This window comes from Scatophagus argus, chromosome 11 (assembly GCF_020382885.2).
Source record: "Scatophagus argus isolate fScaArg1 chromosome 11, fScaArg1.pri, whole genome shotgun sequence".
Taxonomy (NCBI): Eukaryota; Metazoa; Chordata; class Actinopteri; family Scatophagidae; genus Scatophagus; species Scatophagus argus.
In genome coordinates, this window is record NC_058503.1 from 6,964,346 (window position 1) to 6,991,577 (window position 27,232).

General features: G+C 40.8%; 1 protein-coding gene across 2 annotated transcripts; it reads left to right on the forward strand.

Annotated features, from left to right (window-relative positions):
* Positions 1 to 14,677: 14,677 nt before the first annotated feature.
* Positions 14,678 to 25,253, forward strand: tmtc4 (transmembrane O-mannosyltransferase targeting cadherins 4). Of its 2 annotated transcripts, XM_046404694.1 has the most exons (18): positions 14,678 to 15,132; positions 15,254 to 15,457; positions 15,628 to 15,743; positions 16,901 to 17,117; positions 18,494 to 18,581; positions 18,777 to 18,877; positions 19,130 to 19,222; positions 19,420 to 19,581; positions 20,333 to 20,535; positions 20,866 to 21,040; positions 21,966 to 22,097; positions 22,239 to 22,318; positions 22,426 to 22,533; positions 22,639 to 22,780; positions 22,975 to 23,089; positions 24,444 to 24,556; positions 24,704 to 24,773; positions 24,988 to 25,253. In XM_046404694.1, exons 2-18 carry the CDS (start codon positions 15,296 to 15,298, stop codon positions 25,134 to 25,136), a joined length of 2,226 nt encoding a protein of 741 aa, XP_046260650.1. In that variant the 5' UTR covers positions 14,678 to 15,132; positions 15,254 to 15,295; the 3' UTR covers positions 25,137 to 25,253. The 2 variants fall into 2 exon arrangements, with proteins under 2 accessions (XP_046260650.1, XP_046260651.1); XM_046404695.1 differs by lacking the exons at positions 24,444 to 24,556; positions 24,704 to 24,773; positions 24,988 to 25,253 and adding an exon at positions 23,406 to 24,428.
* The last annotated feature ends 1,979 nt before the right edge of the window (positions 25,254 to 27,232 follow it).

The following is a 27,232-nucleotide window of genomic DNA, read 5'->3' on the forward strand; positions in this document are numbered from 1 at the left end:
AATGATTTTAATATATATATTTGTCATCTGCCCCCTCCTCACACTGTGTCCAACATATTCATTTCAAACTCCAGACCCGGAGATGTATAAAAGCCCACACAGAGAAATAGGATAGCAGTGACAGAGGCAGAGAAATGTAAAAGTGTGCTGCTGACTGACAGAAACCCCCACTGGCTGCAGAATGGGATAGTTTGGGACAACTCAGGTACAAACTGACAACTTCAATTTTGCCTTTCCTTTGTTTTTCTCCTTTTACTTGTCTTTGTTTGGCTGCATTTGAAGATTGCCAATCGCGGTATCAAAAGAGAAAGCTCTTGTCATATGGCTTGTTTTCCAAATGTAACCTTTCACCGCTCTGCAGTCACACTCCACTCCATTGCGAAAATTCAAAGTCATGTGATGGCTGTGCACGTGGATTGCCCACACATACACAGACTGGCATGAGGATACGTGTGAACAAGCGAACAAACAAAATCAAACAACATCAAACAGTATCAAAGTGAAAATCAGTGTCCTTCATGGATTGTGTGATGTTACAGATTATTTTCTGCTTGGCTTGGCACAGCTCTAATTTTTTAAGACAGTGTAGATCTGGTTTGAAAATAAGATTTTGATATTTGGCATGACAACTTCACAGTAATTAATTTCACACTGGGGAGACTTGCCAGGATCACCTAAGTGTCTGCTCAAAAAATTATTGGGATAAATGTGCTTACTTGTATTTATTTACAGGGCCTGTTATTTTTAGTGATAACATTGTGTGAATGGACTCATGTAATCAGTAACATATTGTCCATCAAATGGTTTGTTGAGCTTGACGCAATCATTGTGGATGAAGTTACAGTGCAGTTTTCACCCTGCCAGAAACGAGCCTCTCCCCTCTCCACACAGTTCATTATTACTGATGTGGCCCTACAGGGAGTCCGTCTCTATGGCCAAACACAGAAGATACCAGAATTGTAAGATTACCAGAATGTTTTGTGAGTTTGCTGGCTGAACACACAGTGTGTATGACTGACTAAGGCAGTGGTAAGGGGTAATGGAAGCCAAGGGATCCTGACTCACTGGAGCGCAGACACACAGGCTTTTGTTGTCTCTGGGTGGGAGAGGGAGAAGTTCAGGCTGCCTCCATTTCTGTCCTTCTCTGCGCCTACAAATGCGCACAAGTGCAGCATCTTGCCACTGTCTCCATTTCTTTTGCAAGTGCCAATCTTCCAAAAGTTTTGTAATGGGGGGCATGATGCACTGAGCCGTCAGCTGTATGAGCTGTTTTCTGTCTTTATTTACAGAATCGGCAAAAGGAAAATTTTGGGGGTGCTGATAAAATTAGCAGTTAGTTTTGGTTAGTCAGTTTTCTTGCCTACATTACAATACAAAGGAAAACTCAGTCATGTACTCAGCGCTGGAGAAAAATATCACCACATTTTATCACACCATTCTCTCTATATGATGATTTATTGATTTGTGTAAATTGAGCTTGTATGTTATATCAAATTCCAAATTTTATCGTTGGTCATAGTGAAACAGTAAGGCTAAAAAGGTACTAAAATCCAAAAAACAAAAACAAAAATGGCATAAATGTAAAGTACTCCACAATAACTCCGGTAGGCATTCACTTTCCCATATGTTTAGCCTTCTAAGAGTAGGCAGGAAGCACTTGTTAATCAACAGGGCCAATGATTGTGGTGGTGACTGGTGACACTTGGGTGTGAAACTATAGTCATGTGGCTCAAACACAGCTGAATCAAAAAGGTGAAAAGTTAATTCAATAGATTCTCATGTAAATCAGCTTCTCTGTACTTCAGGAAGTGCAGAAAAAAACCCCACAACCACTAAACCTCTGTCATGGAGCTGAAAATAATTACAGAAGGACTTATTCATCATGAATATAGGTTTTTTTTCCTTCTGAATGCAATGAAGATACGTATTTGTTTTTGGGGGGTTTTTTTTAATGATTTTTTCAAGCTTGACTGTGCTGCTTTCTGAATAAAACATGCATTACATAGCAATGTGGGGAAATAATACAATGCTGAAAATACTAAGAGAGCCAAAGATTTGTTTGCGTGAGTTCAGCAGTGGAAGCAAATCCCAGCATCAGCTCAGAGAGGACACCATAACACACCATAAAAACAGTTAAATAAACAGGCAAGTAACTAAAAAGCAATAGCATGTTTAACGCTAGCATCTAAACTAAAAGAAAAAGAAAAACCAGGATGGTTGCAACAGAAAGATAATCATATTATGGTCAGTAGCAAAAGCTTCTTAAGGCTAAAAAGCTCCAACACACCAAAAATTGATGAAACCACAGAATATTCAGTATCACTAACAAATGAACAAGCATGAACAATGTTCAAATTTACACCATTTAATCCACCAACACATACACAACATATTTGAATAAAACATTGGAAAAGAATAATAAAAAAATATATATAAAGTACGAAAAAATAAATAAATAAATAAAAATAGGAAAAAGTAAAATGAATCATACCATGACAAAATGTCAGAAATGTACTGAATAGAAATACTAGCAGCCACATCAGCCTAGACTAACATGAAAAGTAGAACGTCACATGAAAGCACATTTTCAGTACAACTTTAGTGGTTTCAATTTAAAGCTGCACCAAATGTGTTGCTTGTCAGTCAGCTTCTCGCTGTGAGTGATGTGAGCACACTTACAAGTAAGAGTGGCAGGAGGTGTTCTGTACGTCTTCACATTAGTTGTATTTGAATCAAAATGTGATGACAGCTGCGGGGTTACTAGCTTGTGTTGTCAGGATATAGTTTTTTTTCTTTCCTTTCTGATCTTTAACCTTTATTGTTGTTTATTTATGTTCTCATGAATATTTAACAGATATACAGAAATATTTAAAAATAATATTATAAATATTTCAAAAGTTTTTATAGACTTTAACATAGACTACTTGGGTATAGTTTTTGTCCTTGGGAATAAAACATGAAAAAGTCCAGGGGGAGGTGGGGTAGTGAATACTTTTTATAGGCTCTGTATATGACTTTTTTCTTTTTGTTTTTCTTTTGTGCTCATTGTAATGTCTCTGATCTATTCCCACTGCATCTCGTTGTTATTGTTATCGATGATGATTTCAAATATAATTTTAGAATAAATATGCACTCAAAAACACAACCTACAGTAGAAGAATCAATGTGTTGAGGCACCAACAGCAAGTAAACTTTTTTATGTTACTTTGTATGTTTAATCTAGGTCAAATTCATAACAACGCCAGTAGCTGTTTCATGTGAGACTAACCAAACATGCTGTATGCTATTCATTTCTGTTACTGGCAGTTATGCACAATAATTAACTTCCAATGTACATCTGCATAGTGCATATAAAAGAAAGAAATGAATCAAAAAGAAAGTAAGTCAGTGCACATTAACTCTATGATCACCAGTGACCTGTCCTTTGTAAATGATGCAGGGCAGACTTTTTCTTCTGTCCCTTTCCTTTGTCCTACAACAACAGGAGGCATCCTACCTACACAGCATGACCTCTTCTTGACTGTATCAGGGAAGGGCGCGACATCTGCAACATCTATCACTCTGCAAGGTGCTACAGTAACTGTAGTTTTTGTAGTAATTGTGCACCTGCTCAATATGACCTGTGAAGGTAGAAAATAAGGTGGTTAAAGCCTTGGAACTTAAAAGGAATTTAGGTATTTTGTAAGTGTGGGATATGTCCTATTGAACAATGAAGCTAAAAGTTTGGGAAAATATTTGGCAGTAAATTCTGTGTCATTTTATGTAAGTACATGTAAGTTCCTTTTTTCAGTTTGGGTTACTTATTAAAAAACTATTGTGCTTAACTTTGAAACAAACAGTCATCAGTAGGCTATTGTCAGGAACATGCAGCACTGCATGGCTATAGAATATGTGTTATTCCATGTAAAATATTCTACAATAAATTCAGTGAAAACCAGCCACATCCATTTAAGGAACAGTCCTTCAACAGTAAAAGTTATAAACACACTGTCACTGAAATCCATTACCGAGAGTCATTGCACAGTGTAAGACTTTCAAACAAAGCCAGCAATTTACTCTTAGATCCAAAATGGAGCAGATCTGATGCCAAAACTACTGACAAGAGCTACAAAACACGTTCACAAAACACATCTATTCCACTCACTTCACCGACACACATGGTTCGTCATACTTGTATAATCTGTGTGCGGCTCTCAAGGTGAAGAATGGGTGCCCAGTTATTAATTCAATTAATTCAATTCAATTTATTTATATAGCACCAAACCACAACAACAGTTGTTTCATGACACTTTCCAATTAGAGCAGGTTAGATTAGGTTAGATTAGACTCTTTAATTTGATTTTTAGAGAGACCCAACAAAAGGTCATTTTTAAATTCTTACCAAAGATTGTTGCTACCGTACCTTGTAACAATGGAATAAGTGGCTCTTACTTAAAAGAAAGTACCCACAGTATAAACTCTCAGTTGCCAGATTCTTAGTCCTTGACTTTACATGTTGCTCCATTGTCCCTACACGTATGATTCAGTAAGTACTGCTACAATTACCTGAGCAAAGAGCTGCAGAGTACAAAATTACTGCTTTTCAGTTCAAGGTTCACTTTGACACTTACTAAATTTGACTCTGCATTAGAGTGTGGAATTGATTTATTCCATGCTGAGGGAAAGATGGAAAAAGAACCAATGTTATCTAGGTATAAGGGTAAAAAAAAGTGATTTTATGTAAAGCGGAAACACATGTGATCTTTACGACAATTGCTCCAGTGTACAGTAATAGATGACTGCAGGCTAAGTAAGTCTTGACTGTACCCTGAACACTAATGACTCATAAAGCCTCACTGCCACCTCAACTTGACAAATGGCAAATGTCAGCGGCATATTCTCCTGGTAGGCATAATTTTATTAAGTGCAAATATCACTGTGCTCCTTAGGAGACACTCAAAGGTTAGACCAACAGCTGTATCAGTTTCATGTGTATTAGATGGGATTTTGCAGTCAGGCTCCCCTGAGTTGATGGACACAACCAGTCAAGCATGAGGAGGGATGCTCTAACTAAATGCAATAAGGCAAAGCTCAGGCTAAGATCATGTTTATTTAAAAGCCTGAGACAATAACCTAATGGAGGACAGTGAGGTAAGGGGGGAGGAGAGAGGAAGGAAAACAGAGAAGAGAGAGGAGAAGAGGGAAAGAGAGAGAAAATAAGAGACTGGTGGCATATAGAGGGGTAGATCATTTTTTCTCATTTACTGGCTGTGGTAATTTGTTGACTCACTCATCCATGCAGAGTCTTTATGTTTAATGCAGGCCTCCAGAGGCGAAAGAAGGGAAAGAGGGGGGGGTAAAGTCAGGCAATAGGGTGTTGTGGGGGTACCCTGAGAGAGATTAGTCTCCACCTCTCAGTATGAGAGACGGAGGTGGATGAATCATAGCCCTCAAAGTAGGCCTCAGATGCTAATGGGGCCTTCATATTGGCCTGACTCTGTTCAATACACCTGCCAAATAATTGATGGGAATACCAAAAAATACTGTCCAGATTCTACCAATGACTGGTTAGATCATACTCACATGTGGTGTGTGTATGAATGGAATAAACATTAATTATCATCATTGCAATCCTCCAAAATATAATAAAACATTCTGTAAAAATATATCGTAAGAGTTTAGTAAAATGGATCTAACTGATGATGATGAAGATGAACTCAACAGGCAGATTCTCCTTAACTTCCAGTTCAATGTCATCCAGCTGTCAGATGCTTGTCTGGGCTTTGACATGTGCTGTGTTCTGACACCCATCATCCTCGCCCAGCTGTTACCGGCATGCCTGCCCTGCCCTGGCCCTCGAAAGGGTCATACCCATGTGGACAAACATTGGTGGCCCACTGCTGGCACTGGATCCCTGTGAGTCCCATTTACAGAAAGCGTTATCACTGTCGGTTCCACTTAAAGACCTGAGAACATCAACCTATCCTTAACAACTACTGACGAGGACTGAGGCCTGTAAAATATCATACTTTAGTGTATTTTAGCATAGAGTCACACTGTGAGGTTTCAGGGTCAATAAGTGTTAAAATGTGGCAGAACTTCCAGAAGTTGTCTGTTGAAAGTAAAGAGAACCACGAATATTCAGGATATTGTGTGATGTGATGACCTTCACATCCAAGTTCAAGCCTGAAGGTGTGTGGAGAAGCCTTGATTCAGGTGAGGCCTTCACACTACCCTAACAGTCCCAGGAACACACTAATCCCAAGAACCAAATTTAGCTACAAAAAGATCGCATTAGCACATTTGAAGTTGTTTTTGTATGAAGAACCATAAAGAGGTTGAAAGCTGACAGGCAACAACTTTGTTTGAGGTGCAATTTTTGCATGTCAGAATACACAGATCTGCACGTGTGTGATGTTTGATTGATGGTTGAAAAGAAGATGTGCAGTGGAGTAAAAAGAAATTGAACGTGACACAAATACAAGATGATCTTTTCTGCGCTAATATTTATTTCAATGCCAAAACTGACAAATGTGTCGGTGCCAGTGTTTCCTTTTTCAGCTCAGGCTTTGTTTTCAGTACAAAATTTTAATGTCACTGTTCAACCCCAATATAGTCTAGATGAACGGTGATCACAGTCTTTCACTTCTTTCAGTAGTTTATGAGGGACAAGTCTAATCTGAGTTCCAAAGCCATTAGAGAGCACTAATTCATGAGCAACAACTTCTCAGTGTTCTCCAATCAAGACAGAAATGTGGTCACAATTCTGGTAAATGTCCCTGGTTTGTGGCCATCATGGTGATGTAGCTAGCATATACGGTGTAATTGGCTTATTACTATTTACAATGAAATTACTATTATTACTATTATATGAAAAAGTTTAGGATTAGCACTTTTCTTGGAATATCCTGAATAGCAAGGTGTTTTTTATTTATTTATTCATTTATTTTAATTTGCCAAACCCTCAATTAAAGCAGAATGTTACTGATTCAACTGCCTTTTCTGATCCTCACATCACATGAACTTTTCACTTGTTTTTATTCTTTTCATTGGTCTCTATGCTGATTTACCACTACCTGGTACATATGTCAGAGATGTTACGTTGCTACAGCATCTTGTGCATAGAATGAAATAAATAAAAGCCTGGAGCTACCACCAGCCATATTCATCTCATTAAGAAATCAGTGGTCTGTTCTATACACCCTGCTGCCTAAAAGAGCACGTCTTTGCAGCACAATGTACATGATATGCAAAACATCTGCACCCCTCTATGAACCTTCCCCAGTGTTTGTGCTGAATTCTGCCATTAGTGCACATACACACACACACTGACACACACACACACACACACACACACACACATACACATATATCTGCACATCATGGGTGATATATACTTCCAATATGAAGCACAAGTGTGTTAGAGCTCCTAAGGGTATCTTTGTGTCTACTGTATGTGTGACTGTGTGTGTATGTGTAAGTCCCCAGCTACTTCCCAGTATCACTCCTCAGCACACTCTCTCTCCACCAGCGCTGTCATAAGATAATGTGACAGGGTGTCAATCATGACAGGGCCTGGGGTGAAATGGGGACAAGAGGGTTTTTGGCAGAACACTTTTGTGAGCAACACTAGGGAGACTGCAGCAGCAGGGAGCACAATACAGAACAAACCAGCTTTACCACTTCCAGGTCTCATACATCACTTCTTTTTTTTCTACATTCCCCCCTCTGGCCACTCGATTCGTCCAACCATCCTTCTGGTATGAATCTGACCCCTGCACAAATGTAAGAATAAACCCTGTGGGGGGTCACATGCAGACAAAGTGTTCTGCCTTCCCCTAAGAGAGTCATTCCTGGCATCTAGCAAATGATCCATCCCGTCTCTGTGCCCAGAGGCCTACGCTCTTCAGTGGGCTAGCTGGGTGCTGCCACTCTTCCACTCTGAGCTGTGATGTGTTATGATGGTTCCGTCATTCTGGAAGGCAGGGCCAAAGACACCTGTGGAGGCACTGAGTAAAGTTAATGGAACTGGACAGGATTTAATCTCTGTCTAGAGATTGCAGGTGTTGAAGAATTGAAGCAGCTATTGGTTGTCTGGAGTTTGGCTTTTAAGTTTTCTTGGGGAAGTTCTTTCTAAAGTTTATATTTAAATTTAATTACTTGTGTATATGTTCAATGCGCGTAGCATGAAGGGGACTACAAACTTTAATTTCATTGTGCAAAGATTTGATAGTGGAGATAATACAGTAGTTGAGCTTCAGTACCGGTACTAATTTAATTTACTTATACTTTACTAATACTCAGTTTACTTTATTTTATATTTACAGCATATTTACCAGATGGTTCAGGCCCTGTTTTCAGCAGCAGCTTTTGGTTAGCGATCTGCTTATGTTTGTTTCTTGGAAAGCAAAAAAAAAAAAAAAGAAAAAGAAAAAAGAAAGAAAGCTGCTACATGTTTGTACTTCTCAAATTCATGTGTTTATTTTTACATTCACTACTTTTAGAGGACATTTTCTATCATGGAAACTAAAAGACCAAATAAAAAAAACAAATAAATAGCATTTTATTAAAATGTTTTTTTGTGTTTGTTTCTGACATCTCTGATGAGAATGAAGTTCTTGGTGGCTCTTCCTAAGGTAAAAGGCTTTCCCATACTTTTAAAAATGAATGTATGAATGGGTTAATGAATGAAAGAAAGACATACGTGGCTGAATCAAGGGGCTGAAAAAAGCGATGACCCTCAAGAAGAGAAAGGAACAGCCATGGATGCTGTAGTTTTTAAACAGGTTGCATATACGCCAGAAACAGTCCAGCACAGCTTTGTTTGTTGCGCCTGAAGGAGACAGCATGCTTTGTCCCCAGACAATATGGATGTGACATCTGTGGCATGTATACAGAGATATAAAACACACCTCACAAATAATCTTTGTAGGAGTACAGTCAGCACAGTCAGCAATGTGTGGCCATGCCATCACAGCAAAATGTAAATATGGCAAGATAAGATGCCTGCCTGCAGAGGTTCTCGATGGTGACTCCGTGATGGACGCCAGTCTCCTGGGTGCTCATCTTGATGTGAAAGCCCTTATCATAGAGGATCACCATTCCCACCTGGTTGTGCTTCGGCCTCATGTAGAGAACAAAAGAGTCTTTCACCACCAGCCATCTACAAAGTGCAGAGAACTACACTCACTCTCACACACACCCACCCACACACACACACACACACACAATGGTTGGATGATTCTGAATCTGTTTTAACCCAGATGTAAACAATCACAGGTAAATATAAGGTGAATATGGATGTGACTCTTGCATGCATACTTAGTGAGGACTAATGTTCAATCAGTCATCTTATCTTGTAGACCGAAAGTAACACACACCATTGGAGTCACATGCATAACACTGGATCTGCATGTTTTCCCTTTTGTTTGAACTTTAAGGTTAACAGATTTGATGTCATAAATAAACCAACACACACAACAAAAAGCACAATAGAATTCTCAATAACATTATAAGCCTAACAAATTAATTAAATAAGACACATATTGCTTAAAGGAAACAGTTTATAATAAAAGAAATGGCAGTAACCATGTTTTTCTCCAGCCTTTGAAAGGAATGAAGTTATATGTGACAGAGTGACAGCAACTCAGCAGAAAATATTAAATCTCTTCCAGTTTGTCACACATATTCCTTAAGAATAAATTTACTTTGTTTTACTCTGAGATGCTTACTTTGCACTTATGCATCATTATTATAATGTGTCACCTCATCACTTTTTTCTGTGGAAAATAGATATTGCGGCCATTGTAGCTCTTTAAGTGATACTTTCTTTGCCCCCTCCTGCTGTGTTTTGCCTCATTAATGCAAGCTATTCTCCATCACCATCCTCTGTGAAGGGACTCTCCTCGTGCAGGCCACAGAACTCTGAAATTACTGTTAGCTTTCACATCTAATTAAAGTGTAGACAGCCCACCTTCAATGGACTTGACTGTATTGATGTCATTCTTTTACAAGACAAGGCTTAACTGTGAAAAGCAGAACTTATGGTTTCCGGATGGATCCTGCACTGTGTGTTTTAGAGGATGTTTCTCAGGTTGTCCTCCAGCGGCACCTGTCAGACAGATTCCAGCTGTTTCCCACTCAGCTTGAGAATGCATACGTAGGCTGATGACTGATCCCTCTACAGAACTGAAATTACAGCACTGATATTATTATTGCGACTGCATATTGTAATCAGGGTTGTGATTCTACCATGTTAATGATATGATATTTTCAGACATTGTCAATTTAAGACCTGATAAGAACCTTGAAGGTATAATCATTGCATAATTAAACTTTGGGGAGCTTGTTTTATTCTCTTTTGTATTTGTAGGCTGAGGTTCACTGTGTACGCAATCCACCTACTTGAAATAGAAAAAAAAAGCAGATGAACAGCATTTTGTTAAATTTGAAACTGAGAGTGCCAACAGATTTTTAAAAATACAGAATGGCAGTTATTGTGTTCAAATCCCAATATCTCAATATATGTTCATGCGCACTCTGCAAGATTTTATTTGGCTGGAGGTTGCGTTTTGAAATCCTTCAGTGGGCTTGAATTTTCACTGTCTGAGAGGATATGCTATATTTTTCCAAGCTGCTGAACAGAAGGAAATGAGAGTGAGCTGAGTACACTCAGCTGAGAAATGAACAGTCAGGGATATAAGAGGAAAAAGTACAAGTATAAATAGGTTTCTCGCTCAAAATCAGTTTTGTATGTGTATGTATGAGGGGGTTTTTTTGTGTTGCATATGCAAGTGAGTGACAAAAGGTGAACAAATTAGCAGTTCTTACATGCAGGTTGGCAGGGGGAGCTTTAGAAGAGCCTTGAACATCAGCAACTCCATGATGAAGAGCTTGGAAGTGCTTGAAACAGCGTTTGATTTTCCATGTGAAGTCCCCTTGGCGCAGCTCAGTCGTGTAGAGATTTGGATTCAGCACCTTTGAGGTGAACATTTCAAAAGCAGACGGTTCAGCTGAACCTCATCAATAGTCGCTTACAAGAACTTTAGAAAAGATGAAACACATATAAAGATACAATACTGTCTTTAAGGATAACTTTGGGGATTGTGATATTAAAAAACTTTTGATCAGAAAAGGTGAGGCTTACAGCTTTATCAAAATAATGAGCGAAAAGCGCCTTTTAAAGAGGTTCAGACAAGGGCGTGTGACAAGCGATGACTCAGTAACTGCTTTACAGTCAGTTATATCTCACACACCTTTGCTGCAGACATCTGCTCCACCTCTGTCACTGAGATAAAAATAGGAATGTTGTCTAAAATCACTAAAATCACAAGGGAATGGTTCTCGAGAAATGAAACAACTAACTTTTAAAAAACAAACAAAAAAAAAACCTGGTCTTGGTCTTGGTTGGTTTTGTCTGACCCAGGACTATTTCTGTCTGACTCATTTCCGGGCCAGTTTGCAAGTCCAGACTGTCAAAGACAGGGCCCATGGCAATATGTGTGGGCTGCATGGCATGAGCACTCTGTCTGACTCTGTCACCATGACCATATTCCACAACACAACACACCTCGGAAACATCCATCCATCCAATTTCTATAATGTTTATCTGTCGGGGTCATTGGGGGCTGGAGTCTATCGTAAGGGCGAGAGGCAGGGTACACCCTGGACTGGTTGCCCACACAAAGACAGACAACCACAACGCACACACTCACACCTAAGGGCAATGGAGAGTAGCCAATTAACCTAATGTGCATGTTTTTGGGACTGTGGGTGGAAGCCGGAGTACCAGAAGAAAACCCACACAGAAGCACAGGGAGAACATGCAAACCCTACACAAAAGGGACGAGACCCAGACTCGAACTCAAAGCTTATAGATATAAAATATATACAAGGTACAACATGAGCACCTCCCAGTGTCTCACTGAAGGCAATAGTTCACATGACGCATTCAGAATGAGATCATCTAATTTTTGGGAACTCTGTTTAGTCCACTTGTTCGCGATATTTGGAGATTCCTCATTAATTTAATGTGGATAAAAGTTTTGAAATTGAAATGAACTTATTGTCCTAAACCATCAGAATAATATTGTCATCAGCCTGCAATTTTAAAAATATTGTTCTTCACAGAAAGTCATCACAGTAGCAGTGGATAGTAATAGTAACAGTAGTGTATCCACAGTGCGTCAATATTACACCCACACCTATAGTTTGACTCTACTTGATAACAAGGCAGAAGTCAAAATTTTAAAACAATTCATTTTCGTGGGCTGAAAATACACATTTGATGTTTGAGATCTGAAGGGGATAAACACACATTAGCCCAAGAGATTATTTTTTTCCCGAGTGCAAACTGGCACATCTATTTTTTACCATATAATCTTTAAAAGATGTAAAATATTTCAGCACCAGGCATGTTTTACAAATATAAACTTTGCCTGTCATTAGTAAACACGTTCTTTAATAAACAAGACTTTGGAGAATATCACTGTATATCACCCACTGTGATCAGAGAAAAGAAAACTGTGCCAACGATGATTAACAGCTAATGATGAAAAACACATGCAGGCTGCATCGTTCATCTCAGGACATTGCGGGATGCCTAGCCATTTCTTCCCTTTCACGCCATTTGACCCTGACCTTTTCTTTCTGCTGTGATTCTTTGTCACACTGCACGCAATCAATGTCTGTCACCTTCTGTGTGATCATAAAAACAGTGGTCCCTCCCTGACAAGGTCTCCACTGGCAGCCCTGTCTCCCTGCATTTGGGCCACTAGATCTTCTACTGGTGGTACTGGGACATCCTCCCTCATTATCTCCTTCACCCCGCCTTTGCCAGCCCACTGGAAGTGATGCTAATAACACGAATTCCAACTGACTGACATGGGTGAAGAACCCGGAGATGAAATCCATACTTCATGCATTTTGCATGGTGTGGTAATTAGGGAATTTGGGGGGTACTAAATATTTCTGCTGAAGTATCTGAGTTCTTGGTGAGATAGGAAAAAGTCTGCTGAAAGCTTTTAATGTCAAGGCCAGAGAGAATCAAGAAATATGTGAGCCGAGAACCAGCAGCAACAATTTTGGTGTATTCTTCTTGAAGCTTCTTCAAACTCGTAGCACCCATAAAAATTGCATTTGACTGTGAAGATACCAGGGGTGATGTTTCAAAGCATGGACTTAATTATGTGTGCTTTCTTGCTGAATAAGTGTCTACGGCTCTAACCGACCCTGAGACCCATTTTAAAGGTCTGAGAATGTGCCCTTGACAATCCCCCCTCTCGTTGCCCTCGCCCCCTGGCTCTGGCCATTAGGGAGATTCCTCGTCTTCCCTAAGCAATGACAGGTGAAGTGGAGCAAAAAATCCCAAAGCCTACCATGGGCCTCACCACAACCTCAGCACCTCTAATTCTTATAGACACTCATCTTTCTATTAACACTTCTTTCTACTAACATATCTTATGACAGACAACAGATTACCAGTGTTTGAGATGACAGCTGCACAGTTTATGATAGAGAAATATATGTACCATGTTGTTACTCCATGCACTCACAAAGGCAACACACCACTCCAGAATGTCTTTGAAAAGCAGGGTGGTACATTAAATCTTTTTTCTAATTTAATAGATCATTATTAAATTGAGGTTGAGACTCAAACCTCTCGCTTGATCTGCTCACATTGTGAAATATATGTGAAACTTTGTAAATCTAAGAACTTGATAATTCAGAAATCCAACCCCAGAGCTAAATAAATATATTTGTCTTTGGCAAAATGGACGGACATATGCACAGCTGCTGTATGTTCCTCATAACACTGGTGTCCCACATGCTTTTATTGAGTCTGGATTCAGCACCTTTTCCATAATCAATAATTGTGCTATTATCATAATTGTGCTAAGATCCTTATCTCATATCATATTGGAATGTAAAGATGAACATTTTAAATTAAAAATGAAAGTATCTTTAGAACCATGGATAATGTGGGAATTATGTGACGCTGAATGTCTTCGGTAAACAATTACAATAATCAAACCGAACATGAAACAAATGACATGCATTGCACCCTAACAGTTACATTCCATGCATAAATGAATACTCCTCCAACCACTTAATGAAACCACTTTTACACAAGCCAAGTAGCCCAATAACTCTCAGAGCTTGAAACGCGAAGCAAAATATCATGTTCATACCTTTCAAGATTATCTCATATGGAAGCATGCATAAACAAAATAAAATTTCAGACACACTGGTCAAGCTGTTATATTAACAACCCTTTATACCACCTTGCAATCTCTTCAGTACCTCAAAGTTTAAGATGAGATGGAAAAAAATGAAATGGCAAAGCTATTGTAACTGAACTTTGCTTCATGCAAAACTAGAATGCTGCAATCACCCCATCAGTGTGTGTGTTCACACACTGAAGCATTCCTGACTGGGAGTGTCTTCCACTCATTTCTGTTTTGATGCATCGACAGTTCTGTAAAAGGAAAACCAAAACGGTTTTCTGAGAGACTAAACTGCTTCTTGTGTTTCTGTTCAATTTTTAAAACAATTCATAAAACAGACAACGTGTGTCTGTGAAATTTTAGATGAAAGACTGTCATTAACACAAGTCATTAACGGCGCTTTAGCGCGAGCGATGCATCCTACTCCAACTATTGGCTGAAAAAGAACACGTGACTATGACATTGAACAGGAAGTGTTTGCAGTCTGTCCGTGTATATTTGTTGACAGCCGCGAGTAGTCCGTCTGCACATCTCTGGAACTGTCTTGTGTCTGAACATCGTCACAATTTCTGCCAAAATGTTTGAAATAATTAGAGCGTAGTGCTGCTATAGCTACTACCGTGCGTCTGTCATGTTTATGCCGTAATAGTGGGAATGTCACCCGCTAACAACACATGCTAAAATTAAGCTTTATTAGCCTGCTAACATCCAAGGCACCCTGCACGTTACACCGTCATGTGTCTGTGACAGCGTAATTATTTTAACTCTTATACAGTGCAAAGCTAATTACCACGATTGTTTGAAGGCATGACCATTGGCTTCTTCAGCGAGATGTTTACTGTTTCCAGTTAGCCAGCCGGCAAAGAAGCTAACATGGGAGTTACACCAGACAGGCTGACCTCTCACAACATGCCTCTCAGAAGTTAAGGTATGAATCCACCCATTGTATAAAACCTAATTAATCCTCAGTATGTACAACCTAGGATTTGGTTAGCATTTGGAGCATACAGTATGACGCTGGCTGCCTGCGCTCATCCTCTTCCCCTCAGGTACTAGATGATTAAACAGAATGACCAAAGACTCCATGCATCATGGCATTATCTGAAGTTCATTGGGATCGCCAGATACCCCTGCCAAAGCTCACTCCAGCTCAAGCCAAGGTCACTGTCGCCCTGGTGGCACTCCTGTGCTTCATTAACAGTTATGACGGGGAGTTTGTGTTTGATGATTCAGAAGCAATTGTCAACAACAAGGTATTTTTCAAAATCCAGTAGCATGATACATATACATATTTGCAAAACCATTGTCGTACCCTTTGTTTTTCAAAAAATATCTACTTCATGTTGTTTCATGAACAGTAATGTCCTGCAGTATTAACAGGTAGTGGCTCTGGCATCAGTCTAATTTTTTTCTTTTGTTTCAGGACTTGAGACCAACGACACCCCTCAGCAACATCTGGAGCAATGACTTCTGGGGAAGCAACCTGAGTAGCAACATCAGTCACAAATCTTACCGACCTCTCACAGTCCTTACATTTAGGTAAGGGCATGTACCCTCTGTGTGTGTTTTCACACAGTGAACCATACCATCTTCAGAAAAGGTATTGGCTGGTGGGAGTCAGCCAATCACCCAACAGGATACCACAAAATACTACCTGTCAACACTTAACTCTTATATACCCTGCACTTTCCATGATTTTGAATAGAAAAGGAAAATTCCAGTTTATTTCAGCCTAGCATATTTCACATAAATATGGCTGTTGTGGCTGCATGGGTTGTGTCGCACTTGTCACTTCCGTTGTAGAATTTGTGTAACTTAGACAAAAAAACATATATGCGATTGCAGGGTATGCTTGATCAGCCTCGTGAGCATACATTTTGACCATTCTGTCACTGATCCTACTTTCCTCTGCGGTTCTCCCATCTCCCACACTGCTCAGATAGGGTGCCACTTCTGGCTGTGAACCTTCTTAGTGCAAACACTTCAGGTGGTAAGACAGTTAAACAGGTCTGCCATATTTTGGCTCATTGGTTTGACTTGCCATTTATGGCAGTATGTGCAGCTGTACTGGTGCTTGCATATGGCCTTGCAGCACCTTAATTTCCAGAACTTTGTCTTCATCTCTGCAGGCGCCTTCTTTAACGTGGGATGATGAATCACCAATTATGAGCTAGTGGTGATCAAACCGTAATAAAGGAAACTTGAATGATGTCTTTCTCATCCTCTGTGTGTAGGTGGGAGATTGTAGGGGGAAATGTGAATCTGTCAAACACTGCTCTGAGTCTAGTACTGTATAGCACCATGGTGAAACAAGGTCATTAATTCTTCCTCCCATCCACTTCAGGCTCTTACTGCTGGCACTCAGTACAGTCTTAACAAAGTGCGGCATTTAATTAAACACAATTGAGAGTATTGTCCAGTCCGCTGCTGCTTCATACAAACAGTTTGCCCGCGTTGCCTTACATTGTAATTTCCCAGTTATGGGACTAATAAAGGATTATCTTATTTTATCTTATAGTTACGCTCCTATGTAACAGGCCAGCAAATACAATACACAATAACTGCCACCTGCAACTACCACAATGCTATCATATCACGTCAGGCTTCACAATAGGTTTTACCCCTCACAGACTTCTGTACTTTCCTATATCGGCCATATGTTTAGCATCTGGTATTTTCCACTCTTCCTATTTCAGGCTGAACTACCTCTTGGCAGGAGGCCTGCACCCTGTTGGCTTCCACGTGCTTAACATCATCCTCCATGCTGTCATATCTGCCCTTATGATTGACGTGTTTGCTATACTGATTGGAGGGCTTGCCTATGATGAAAAGGGTAGGATGCTGAACCATGCTCCCAAGACCTCTCTGCTTGCTGCCCTCTTCTTTGCTGCACACCCGATTCACACTGAAAGTGTAAGTAGAGTTCAAGTTTCAAGACGTTTTTTATTTCTATTAAGTACATCAGAATTCTTATATGCCTGGTTCTCACAGTAGCATGAAATAAAACAACACAAAATAGTAGATGTAATGCAAAAAATACTCATTAAACTCAGTCAAGCTTGACAGAGTGTATATACCTGTGATGTAAACTTCAATATCCTAAACGGTGTAAAAGGCCTTTGTAGAGATAGAGCGACCTGCACCTACAGTTTGTATGTGTAAGCCTATTTGTAATAATGAATCTAAGTTTGGCGAGAGTGTGATCTTACTGAAAAAAAACAACCTTTCACTGAGGGATGATGAGTATGGAGGACGATAGAACTTGGAAAAACGTCTCATTGTCTAATATAATACTGTAATAAATGTGCACAGCTGTTGCCCCTCAGTATATCTTCCTTCCTTAAGATCACACATTCCTTTATTTTATTTGGTGCTTCATGTAGATTATGAGGTTGAAAAAAACCTTTTGCACCAACAGAAACAGATTTCTTTTCTTCCGTGAAACACCTTAGACTTATGTAAGCCGAAATCAAGCATTTGATTCAGTTTTAGACCACAGGTTAGCAACACAGTGGTTTCCATATTTAGATCGGTTTTGTTTTCTTCCGTAGCCCAGTGCACCATTTATGGAGGCTCGCGTTCTCGCTTTGAACTTGGAGTGGGTCAGGAACAGATTCTGTTGTGGGCCTGCACAGCTCCTCAAGACCAGTTGTGATTTTGGGCTACAAGTAAACGACGAGTTTAACGACATGGATTCCCTATAGCAGCACACCATGGCATTTTCAAACACTAGTCCAGACGTTTTAATACTAAACATGCAGTGGTTCCATGCCAAGAACAAAAGCCCTGTCTCGGTGGGGAGTGCAAGGCCAAGGTGTGTGTGGTGGCACGGCCTGACTATTAGCTGTGTTGGGATGCTTACTGACCCACCAGCATACGTGTGTTTGCTGTAAAGCCTGGCTGGAAGGCAGCGATTCCCCCTCTCAATTCTCTTTAATCATGCAGGTCAAGGACTGGGTGAGACCTGGGGGGTGGGAGGCAGGCAAGCTGTTGGCTTAGGCCTGCTGTATGTATCAAAGCAGGCAACCCCAGGATGCCAACAATACTGTACCCACACATTGTATAAAATACAAACACCAACAGGCCATGCTTTTAATGAGAGATTTTTCATGCCTTTTTTTAATAAGCCTCCATTTATAACTGGATGCACTATGCAAAACAGTGGGATGAATGTGATACAGAATGCAATAATTTATGAAAAGATGCATATGATAACGGTTTTTCTCAGTTTATGCTTGATAGTTTTTCTTTACATGTCACATCTTCTCTCCCTTTTTCATCTCAATAAGGTGGCAGGTATAGTGGGTCGGGCAGACCTTTTGTGTGCTCTGTTCTTCCAGCTTTCTTTCCTCACCTACTGCAAAGCTTTCAGTGGAGGTAGGCACCACAAGTATTAATCTTTCTGCCCACTTTGATACTGTACTACCACAAATCACTGTCCATATGTGCTGTTAAAAAAAACTTGCATTAAACACTCTCTACCTGCTTCCTTTAAAAAACTAAATGTTTGAAAATCTGTATTTTAAGTCTTAACTGCCCCTAACTAGCTTGGTCTTGGCTTTGTATTCCCAGGGAATGACAGAGATGACAGGTTTTCTGTCCAGTGGGTTGTGGTCAGCCTCTTGCTGTGTGCTGCAGCGATGCTGTGTAAAGAGCAAGGCATCACAGTCTTGGTACAAAGTCCTCCTTTCATCACATACACTAAAAACAATGTTTTAAGGGAGACCTCATTAATGGCACTCATTTGTTAACCCTTTATGAAAGCATACCAGTTGATGTGATCTCGTCTTGTTCTTGCATACATGAAAAACTTCAAAGTTTCATGTTTTTCATGTATGTGATAGGAGCTAAAGAGCCAATTTTTTGCTGACCTATATGCATTTTAAATGCCAATTCTCCTCCCTTCTCTGTGTATTTTGCTTCAGGGTGTGAATGCAGCCTTTGATGTCCTCCTAATCTGTAATGTTAACATGTATGAACTCAGCCAGAGGCTGCTCCTTAGGAAGAATTCACTTGATGTGAGTTACAGTTTATATACTCCTCCCCTCTTTTTTTCATAAATTATGCACTCCCTTGTATGATTAATGTCAGATCACATACATTCTCTATGTAAAGCAAAATGAATGGTAGTTCACTGTGCTCATGAAACAGTTCTTGCCAGTAGCAAGTGGACCTGTATCTTTGTCACTGACAAGTGCTGATGTCTTTTTGACAGGTAAGCGAGATATTGCGAAAGGGGCTGCTTACACGATTGGCTCTCATGGCTCTCGGAGGACTGTCAATGCTCTATGCACGCTGGAGGATCATGGGAACAGGACCACCGGCATTCACTGAAGTGGATAACCCTGCTTCTTTTGCAGAAAATATACTTCTTCGAGTGAGTAATATTCTTTTATGGAGGTTATTTAATAGGAGATGCAACATTTAATCAAACAAGAGCTAGACTCGGTTACATCCATAAATTATCTCTATTCATTTCATCATCCTGACATTAAAAATATACGCCGATCAAGCACAACATCTAAACCACCTGCTTAATATTTGGTTCCCTTTGTGCTGCCAAACAGACAGCTGACCTGTCAGGGAAAGAGACACAGGACCTCTGGCTGTATTTTTTGGTCACCGGCGCTGGAATATTGGATCCTTGGGGTCCTGTGCATTGAGGGTGGGACCTCTAGGTGGGAGGGTGTTTTCAGCTTATTCTGGTGCATCCCACAGATTCTCAATTAGGTTGGGATCTGGGGAGTCTGCAGGCTGTGGTTATGATCCTTGAGACATTCCTGAGATGTTTTTGAAACGTGACGGGGTACATTGTGATGGGAAGAGCCGTTTCCATGGTTGTGGGGGGTGGGGGGTGGGGGTGGTATTTTGGTCTGCAATGTTTCGGTCAAAGAACTACCTAAGATTTTTTCTGTGGAATATTGCATTGTAAACACATGATTACTGTTATTAATTTTACCTGTGGTGTATGTTAGGATAAATGCAGACATCTGCCATTAAGTTTGTCCCATGTAGTGTTCATCATTTTAAAGTCGGTCATTGACTTTGATTCTGAATGTGAAATGCTTTTCTTCCCTCATCTTTTCCAACTCTCTCCCATTCTCCCTGTTTGCCTCTTTGATTGGCAGATACTGAACTATAATTACTACTACTCTCTGAATGCCTGGCTGCTGCTGTGTCCCTGGTGGCTGTGTTTTGATTGGTCCATGGGCTGTGTTCCTCTCATTAAGTCAGCCACTGATTGGAGGATGGTGTGGCTGTTGCTGCTCTGGTGCATCCTGATAGGCTTGATAAACCAAGCCTTATGCTCACAGGACAGCCAGAGAAGGAGGTAAGCAAGCTTAGCCATCTCACACTCGCAGTAGATGAGATGAAGCACATGTTGGCCTCTCTAGACTTGCACGTGATTATGAAAATCGTATCATTTCTACTGCAGTGTGTCCACAGCACTACGTCTCGATTGAGTTTTAAAATTCTCTGTTGATTTAGAGGCAGACTGTGTGTGATTCACTGGAAAAGTTTCTTGTGTGGGGGATGGTTTTTGGAGTGGTTTATTGAGCCTACAACTTTTTTACCATACAGTGTAGAAAAAACATTTCTGAGTGTCATACACATGTATATAATCCTTTGGCATTTTGTGACCTCTTTCTCTTCCTGTCAGGACATTGACCTTGGGTCTGGTGCTGCTGATCGTCCCTTTCCTGCCGGCCTGTAACATTTTTTTCAGGGTGGGCTTCGTCATTGCTGAGAGAGTGCTTTACCTGTCTTCAGCTGGCTACTGCCTACTGCTAGCCTACTCCCTGGGACACTGCTGCTGCCGCTGGTCCAAATACAGGGTAGAGATAAATCATACCTAAAAGCAGTAAGCAATGTGAGGGGGGACTAGCAGCCGAGTGAGTGCAAGGACAGAGGGGCTGTTGAGTTTATGGGTATGAGTACTCCAACTGTCACATAAGTATAAAATGTATATTATTATGTATAATAATAATAAATAATAATTATATTATTTAATAATAATACCAGCCCCACTGATGAGTGGTAAGATTGTTAACGAGCTCATGTATTCAGATATTTCCTGAACAAACTTCTGGATGATGAGAGACTGTAGTTCGTGCTGTCCAGTGAGCCTGCAGTGGAATCTTGCTGGAGTCTTCATAATTTATCAGTGACGAGTAGTGTTTTAGTGTAAGTAACGTGCTTTAGTGTAAGGTGGAGAAGATCATGGAGACACACCGCTCCCTGTAGCATTCCTGTAATATTCTTATAATATTTCTGTGATCATTCATTAGCCTCTGTGCTACTGAAAATACATCCAAGACCAAGCTTATGGGGAGTACAAGGGCTTTGTGTTGCGGGGGGGAAAGCTCCCATGAGACCATTGCATCCCCCCTCTTAAAAGTTAACAAATTACTGTCTGCGTGAAAGAAGTAGAAGAACACTCAGTTTCAGACCAGTGGCCTTTCTATTTCTATAAGCCACCATATCATACTTTCCTGGTTTTAAACATTTGTTTAACCACCTGTTCATGCAGCTTTGATGCTCCTTTAACTCAGCGATGCAGAGCAGGATCAGACAGGAGAAATGACTAACGACTCACCTGTAAAGAGATGATAACAGCAGGTGGCGTCTACGTGTGGCATAGATAGTACATTTGCAGGGTATTAACTTTGAGCCACGGATAATTTATTTCTAAGCTTGAGGGTTATAATGACTTGCAGTACATGGCTGTGCAATGTCTTCTTTTTTTCTTCCCTATTCCAGAAGCTGCTGTGTGTGTCTACGCTTGCACTTCTGTGTGTGTATGTAGCTCGCTGTGCTCTCCGCAGTCAGCAGTGGCAGTCAGAGCAAAGCCTCTTCACCAGCGCCCTGTCCGTGTGTCCGCTCAATGCCAAGGTAATTATCTGTTCTTTGTGCGTCTCCCTGCCTCTTTAGAGCGTATGTCAGTAAAATGTTAGTCCACATGTGGAAATAAATTGCAGCCAAGCAACTGAAGTCATGCTCTGATGTCTAACGCACTGATGACTGATTCCTCAGGTACATTATAATGTAGGCAAGAACCTGGCTGACAGAGGAAATACCACTGCTGCTATTGGATATTACAGAGAGGCAGTCAGGTGTGTCTCCTAACCACCAATCCAGTCTGCTGTTTCCTAGTTGAATTCTGGCTGTATAGGGGACAGAGGGCTGAGTCATGTTAACTGCAGTTTTCTGGGACTTTCAGGCTTCATCCTTCCTACGTCCATGCCATGAATAACCTGGGGAATATCCTTAAGGAGAGGAATGAACTGATTGAGGCAGAGCAGCTGTTGTCTAAAGCTGTTTCTATTCAGTACGTTGCCCACCACATACCACATGCAGGAAAATGTTTTCATTTCACCAGCACCAAATATCTCCCTGCTGATTGCTTTCTATGTTTCTTTTTTAATCTGTGCAGGCCTGACTTTGCTGCAGCGTGGATGAATCTGGGTATCGTTCAGAACAGCCTGCAGAAATTTGAGGAAGCAGAGAAGAGCTACTGGAATGCCATTCGCTTCCGTAAAAAATACCCAGACTGCTACTATAACCTAGGACGCTTGGTGAGACTCGAGGGTGTTCACCCTGTTTAGAGTCAGTGTGCTTTGATAAACAGATATAAGTGTTATAGTTAGTTTTGGGATGATGCTGCTTTACAACTTGCATCCTAAAATTTGAACTTGATCAAAAATGGAATTTTTTGCCTTACACTAAAAAGGGAGAATTTTCTAACACTATTTCTGTTTTGTAATGATAGTATGCTGACCAGAACAGACATGTTGATGCCTTGAACGCATGGAGGAATGCAACCATGTTAAAGCCTGACCACAGCCTGGCTTGGAACAACATGGTCATTCTGCTGGACAACACTGGTATCAACAACACACACACAGATACTGTATATACAGTGTAGAAAACAAAGTGCTAATGATTTCATCAAAGGAAATCACACCAAATAATTAAAACCTGTTAGCAATCCAAAACAAATCAGCAGTTTTAATAAACAAAGAGGTCACTAGACAACTCAACATTTTTATTTCATTCTGCTAATTTATTTTCATCAGAAATATTGTATTTTGTATAATTCCATGCAATAAGAACAATAATAATAATAATGACAATGAGTTTTATCTATATGTGAATTTATGAATCACTTTACTTACAAAGCATTCTCTGTTCTTGGTGCAGCTTGTTCCAGCATTAACAGCCAAGAAACACAGCACTGTTATTTTGGAAAGGCAGGAAATCTAAATGGCCAACAAGATTAGACCGGAAGAGCAGGAATCAGTAATGCTTGAAATTTATGTATTAAAGCTTTGTGTTGTGAGTTTTGAAGGCACTCTTCCCTGCCGTGTGGAGAATGCTCTGATTTCCAAAAAGCTCGAGCCGTTTTGTCAGAAGCTGCTCCCGTGGGGGCGGAGTCTCCCAGGAGGGCACTGGAACTGTCCAATCAGAGCCCAGTATGTTCCTGATCAAACATGGGCAAGCACAGCCAGAACAGCGCCCCCTCAGAGTTCCCCCACCGCATTTGTTCCCCAAATCTGACAGAAATAATTCTACTCCTCTCCCCAGCTACCCCACCAAACAAAAAAAGAGAGAAAAGCAGAACAATAGGTGTCATTTTCAAATAGCAAGGAATGGGGAATATTCTTTTCTCTTTGATGCTCAATCCCCCCTCTTTTGTTTTGATCATTACACAAACAAAAGGCGGAATCAGTGTACATTCAGGCTCTCAGCCACGGTCACACATGTGGTCACATGTTTGTAAGCTGTGTGTCAAGGGCACAGGCCATGACTCATGACGTGGCTGTCGTTGTCGTCTTTCTGTCTGTCTCTCTACCTGTCTCTCTCTTTCTCGCTCTCTCTTTCTCCACTTCTGGCCAGACATCAGATGGGTCTGTGACAGAGATCAATAACCCAGTGGGCCTTGTGTTCAACCTTAATTAGGAGACTAAACCGCTCCTCCATGTGTGGAGAGGGAAAAACTCAGCTTTAGATACTGCTGACAAATAAAGGAAGCAGTCAGATTTTCTCCATACCAGCTGTTTTTATATTGTATGAATGTTAACACACAGTTTTAGTGGCGTGTATGTTGGCTAATGCATCAGTAGATTACACTAAAAGTATATGTGAGCGTGTGTCAAGTTTTATGTGCTATGTGTGTGTGTGTGTGTATCAGCAGGAGTTAATGTCTCACATTTCATACATGTTTGTTCTGTCTTCAAGGTAACTTGGGTCAAGCGGAGCTGATCGGCAAAGAGGCTCTGAGGCTCCTCCCCAACGACCACACTATCATGTTTTCATTGGCTAATGTCCTGGGGAAATTACAGAAATACAAGGTCATCCAGCGTAGTATAAACATATCAGCTCAGAATATTATTTTTCATGCATGTTGATGATTTTATTCCTTACTGAGTGCCTCCCTGTCAGCTTCAAGTCAGGAGTGGTACATCTCTAATCCACTGTTTTAATTTTTTTCTCCTCAGGAGTCAGAGGGCTTCTTCCTCCGCGCTCTTCGGATAAACCCAAATGCCGCCAGTTGCCATGGCAATTTAGGTAAGCTGCGACAACTTTGGCAATGTCTTTCATTTTACAGGCTTGGTGAGAGAGTCCAGGCACTCAAAAGCTAAAAGACTAATTGTCAAAGCAACCCAAAGGAATATCACATCATAACACTGAAGCCTACATGACCTGTATTGAATGCACTAAATGAATACAATTAGAGCGGTTGCAGCTTCTCAGCTTGAACAGCGTATCTGTTTTTCCTCAGCTGTGCTCTATCATCGCTGGGGGAAGCTGGAGCTGGCAGAGAAACATTATGAGCTGTCTCTAAAGTTGGACCCCAAGGCTCCTGGGACCAGAGACAACTATAACATGCTGCGACGCAAACTGGACCAGCTTAAACGCCACACACCCTGAGGGAGCCCCCTGGGATCCTTAAAGCAAATTTTTCCATTGTTCAGTGTGGTATTATTTTATCTCACTAATTCTGGCTTTGTACCAACTGGAAATAAAGACCGTGATCTGTGTATCAGACTGGCGTTTTTATTTCTTTGGAGAAAATTATTAAAAGGGAAAAACAGTATTTTACTTAGTTGTAAGTTGTCATTTTGTAGCTTCAACCGTTATTGAAGACTTTTCATGTATGAGACTGCTTGTGTACCAAATATCTAACTTGATTTCGTGGGTGTGAGATGTGTCTGGGGCAGGTGTGCAGGCTACATGGTGCAATGTGCTGTTTTGTTGCTCCATTCGAAGGCCATGTGGAACTGATCCATGGTGAACCCCATCCTCTTTTCATCTCTAACCCTGTGTTGTGTCAGCTGGACAGAGCACCATGCATGTGTGGATCCAGAGAATCTGTTGTAAAAAATCTATTTGATTTGGCCCTTTTTCAGCAGTTTCAAATGTTTCTTTTCTCGAAAGCTGCTGTAGCTTGGACCAAGAGCGCAGGTCGGTGTGGTGTTTATTCAGCAGGAAAAATGCAGCCCACTGTCCCTGAGAGGCATCAGCTGGTTAGTGCTGACCACTGGTGGGCTAATGTGGTTATCGTGTTTGTTTTTTAATGCCCGTCTCTTTTGTTCCTGAATGGGATGGCACTTTGAGGTTCAAAACCCCCTCTGCCTCCCTGCTCCTCCTGAAGCCTCTGTAGTTAATGGGAGAAAGGTGTTTGTGCTGGGAAGTGTTTCTGAAGTGTCCACGAGGAGACAAGGGGTCAGCTGAGACAGGAAACCCATGGCCGGTGCTGTATGAAAACAGCTCTATAGCACAGAGCCTTCAAAGGAAGACGGAGATGGTCTCCCCAGGGACTGTGCATGCACGTACACACACAAGCCTGCTCCTCTTGGAAGAACGCTGCTGAAGGAAAAGGCGACCTCAGTGTGAAACATCAGTCAACAAGTGTGCACCCGGGGTCAAAGTTCAGTGCATTTCTATTTTTTCACCTGCTTCCTTCAGCTTGCAGGGAACTTTTGAAGCTCTGGCGGGCTGGTATGGCTTTGCTTTAGGGGCCGCTAAGTTTGTTTACACATACAGTACAATACACCAGTTGATGCTTTGATGCTTGGAAGATGTTACTGATATGCACATCAGGGGGTGGCAGGGCACACACGACCATCGCTGTCCTCCATATATGACCTCCTAAATCTGCATCTTATCACACGATGAAATTTCCTTTCCTTACTTAACTCTTGTTTTTATTTTTGCTGCTTTGATGTATAGAGTCAGTGGTAGATACATCTGAAACCATAGCAAATAGGCTGCATACACAGCTCACTGAGAGTATTGTTTAGTTAAAGATGAAACCTGTTTCAACAAGACTCATGTAAAGGTCAGTATGGTGAAAGGGCTTCATGCTATGGAGCGAATGCAGACAGAACGAGATCAAAAAGGTTTGAATAGTGACATTCAAGACTGAATGCTTTTCCCTCACATTATTTTTCGTCATGCAGTGTAACATGCAGTGCTGCCGACGTACGGTTGGCTACAAAACCATCAGCTATTCGCTTTATGTACTCATGGAGCCTTTCTTTGCTTTCTGTGTGATCCTTTCATTGGGTGCCTGCAGCTGACTGTCTAGCTGCACAGCTGTGCTGGCACATCAGTGGGGGAGCCCACTTTTATCATAATCATTCTTTGAATACCTTTCATTATCATAAAATATGTGAGTATTAAAGGGATGGATTCACCGGCCCCGCCAACATCTTCATTATCCATTCTGACTGACAAAAACCTGCTGTCCTAGGGAGTGACATTAATAAAAGATGGGATACTACAGCCTTATGAAGTCCTCTCCTTGTTCTCTGGGTTTTCACTGGTCGCCTTTTACCTGCTTGGATGCTCCATCACAATGATATGATGAAATCAACTCCCAGGAGGGGCTCTTTATTGTGTTCTATTAATCACACTGATAAGTTTTGATCATAGCAATCAATGGATTCAGAAGAATGTTGTCTGATTGTTCACAGTCAAAACCACTCAAAAATCTGTAATACTAAATTCAACAAACTCATTAT

What these genes read in the sequence shown, in the direction of transcription:
- tmtc4 (XM_046404694.1), top strand. Translation starts at nt 15,296, where the DNA reads ATGGCATTATCTGAAGTTCATTGGGATCGCCAGATACCCCTGCCAAAG. An exon ending in TCTAAAGCTGTTTCTATTCA is followed by an intron (nt 22,534 to 22,638) that starts GTACGTTGCCCA and finishes TAATCTGTGCAG; the next exon opens with GCCTGACTTTGCTGCAGCGT. An exon ending in ACTATAACCTAGGACGCTTG is followed by an intron (nt 22,781 to 22,974) that starts GTGAGACTCGAG and finishes TTGTAATGATAG; the next exon opens with TATGCTGACCAGAACAGACA.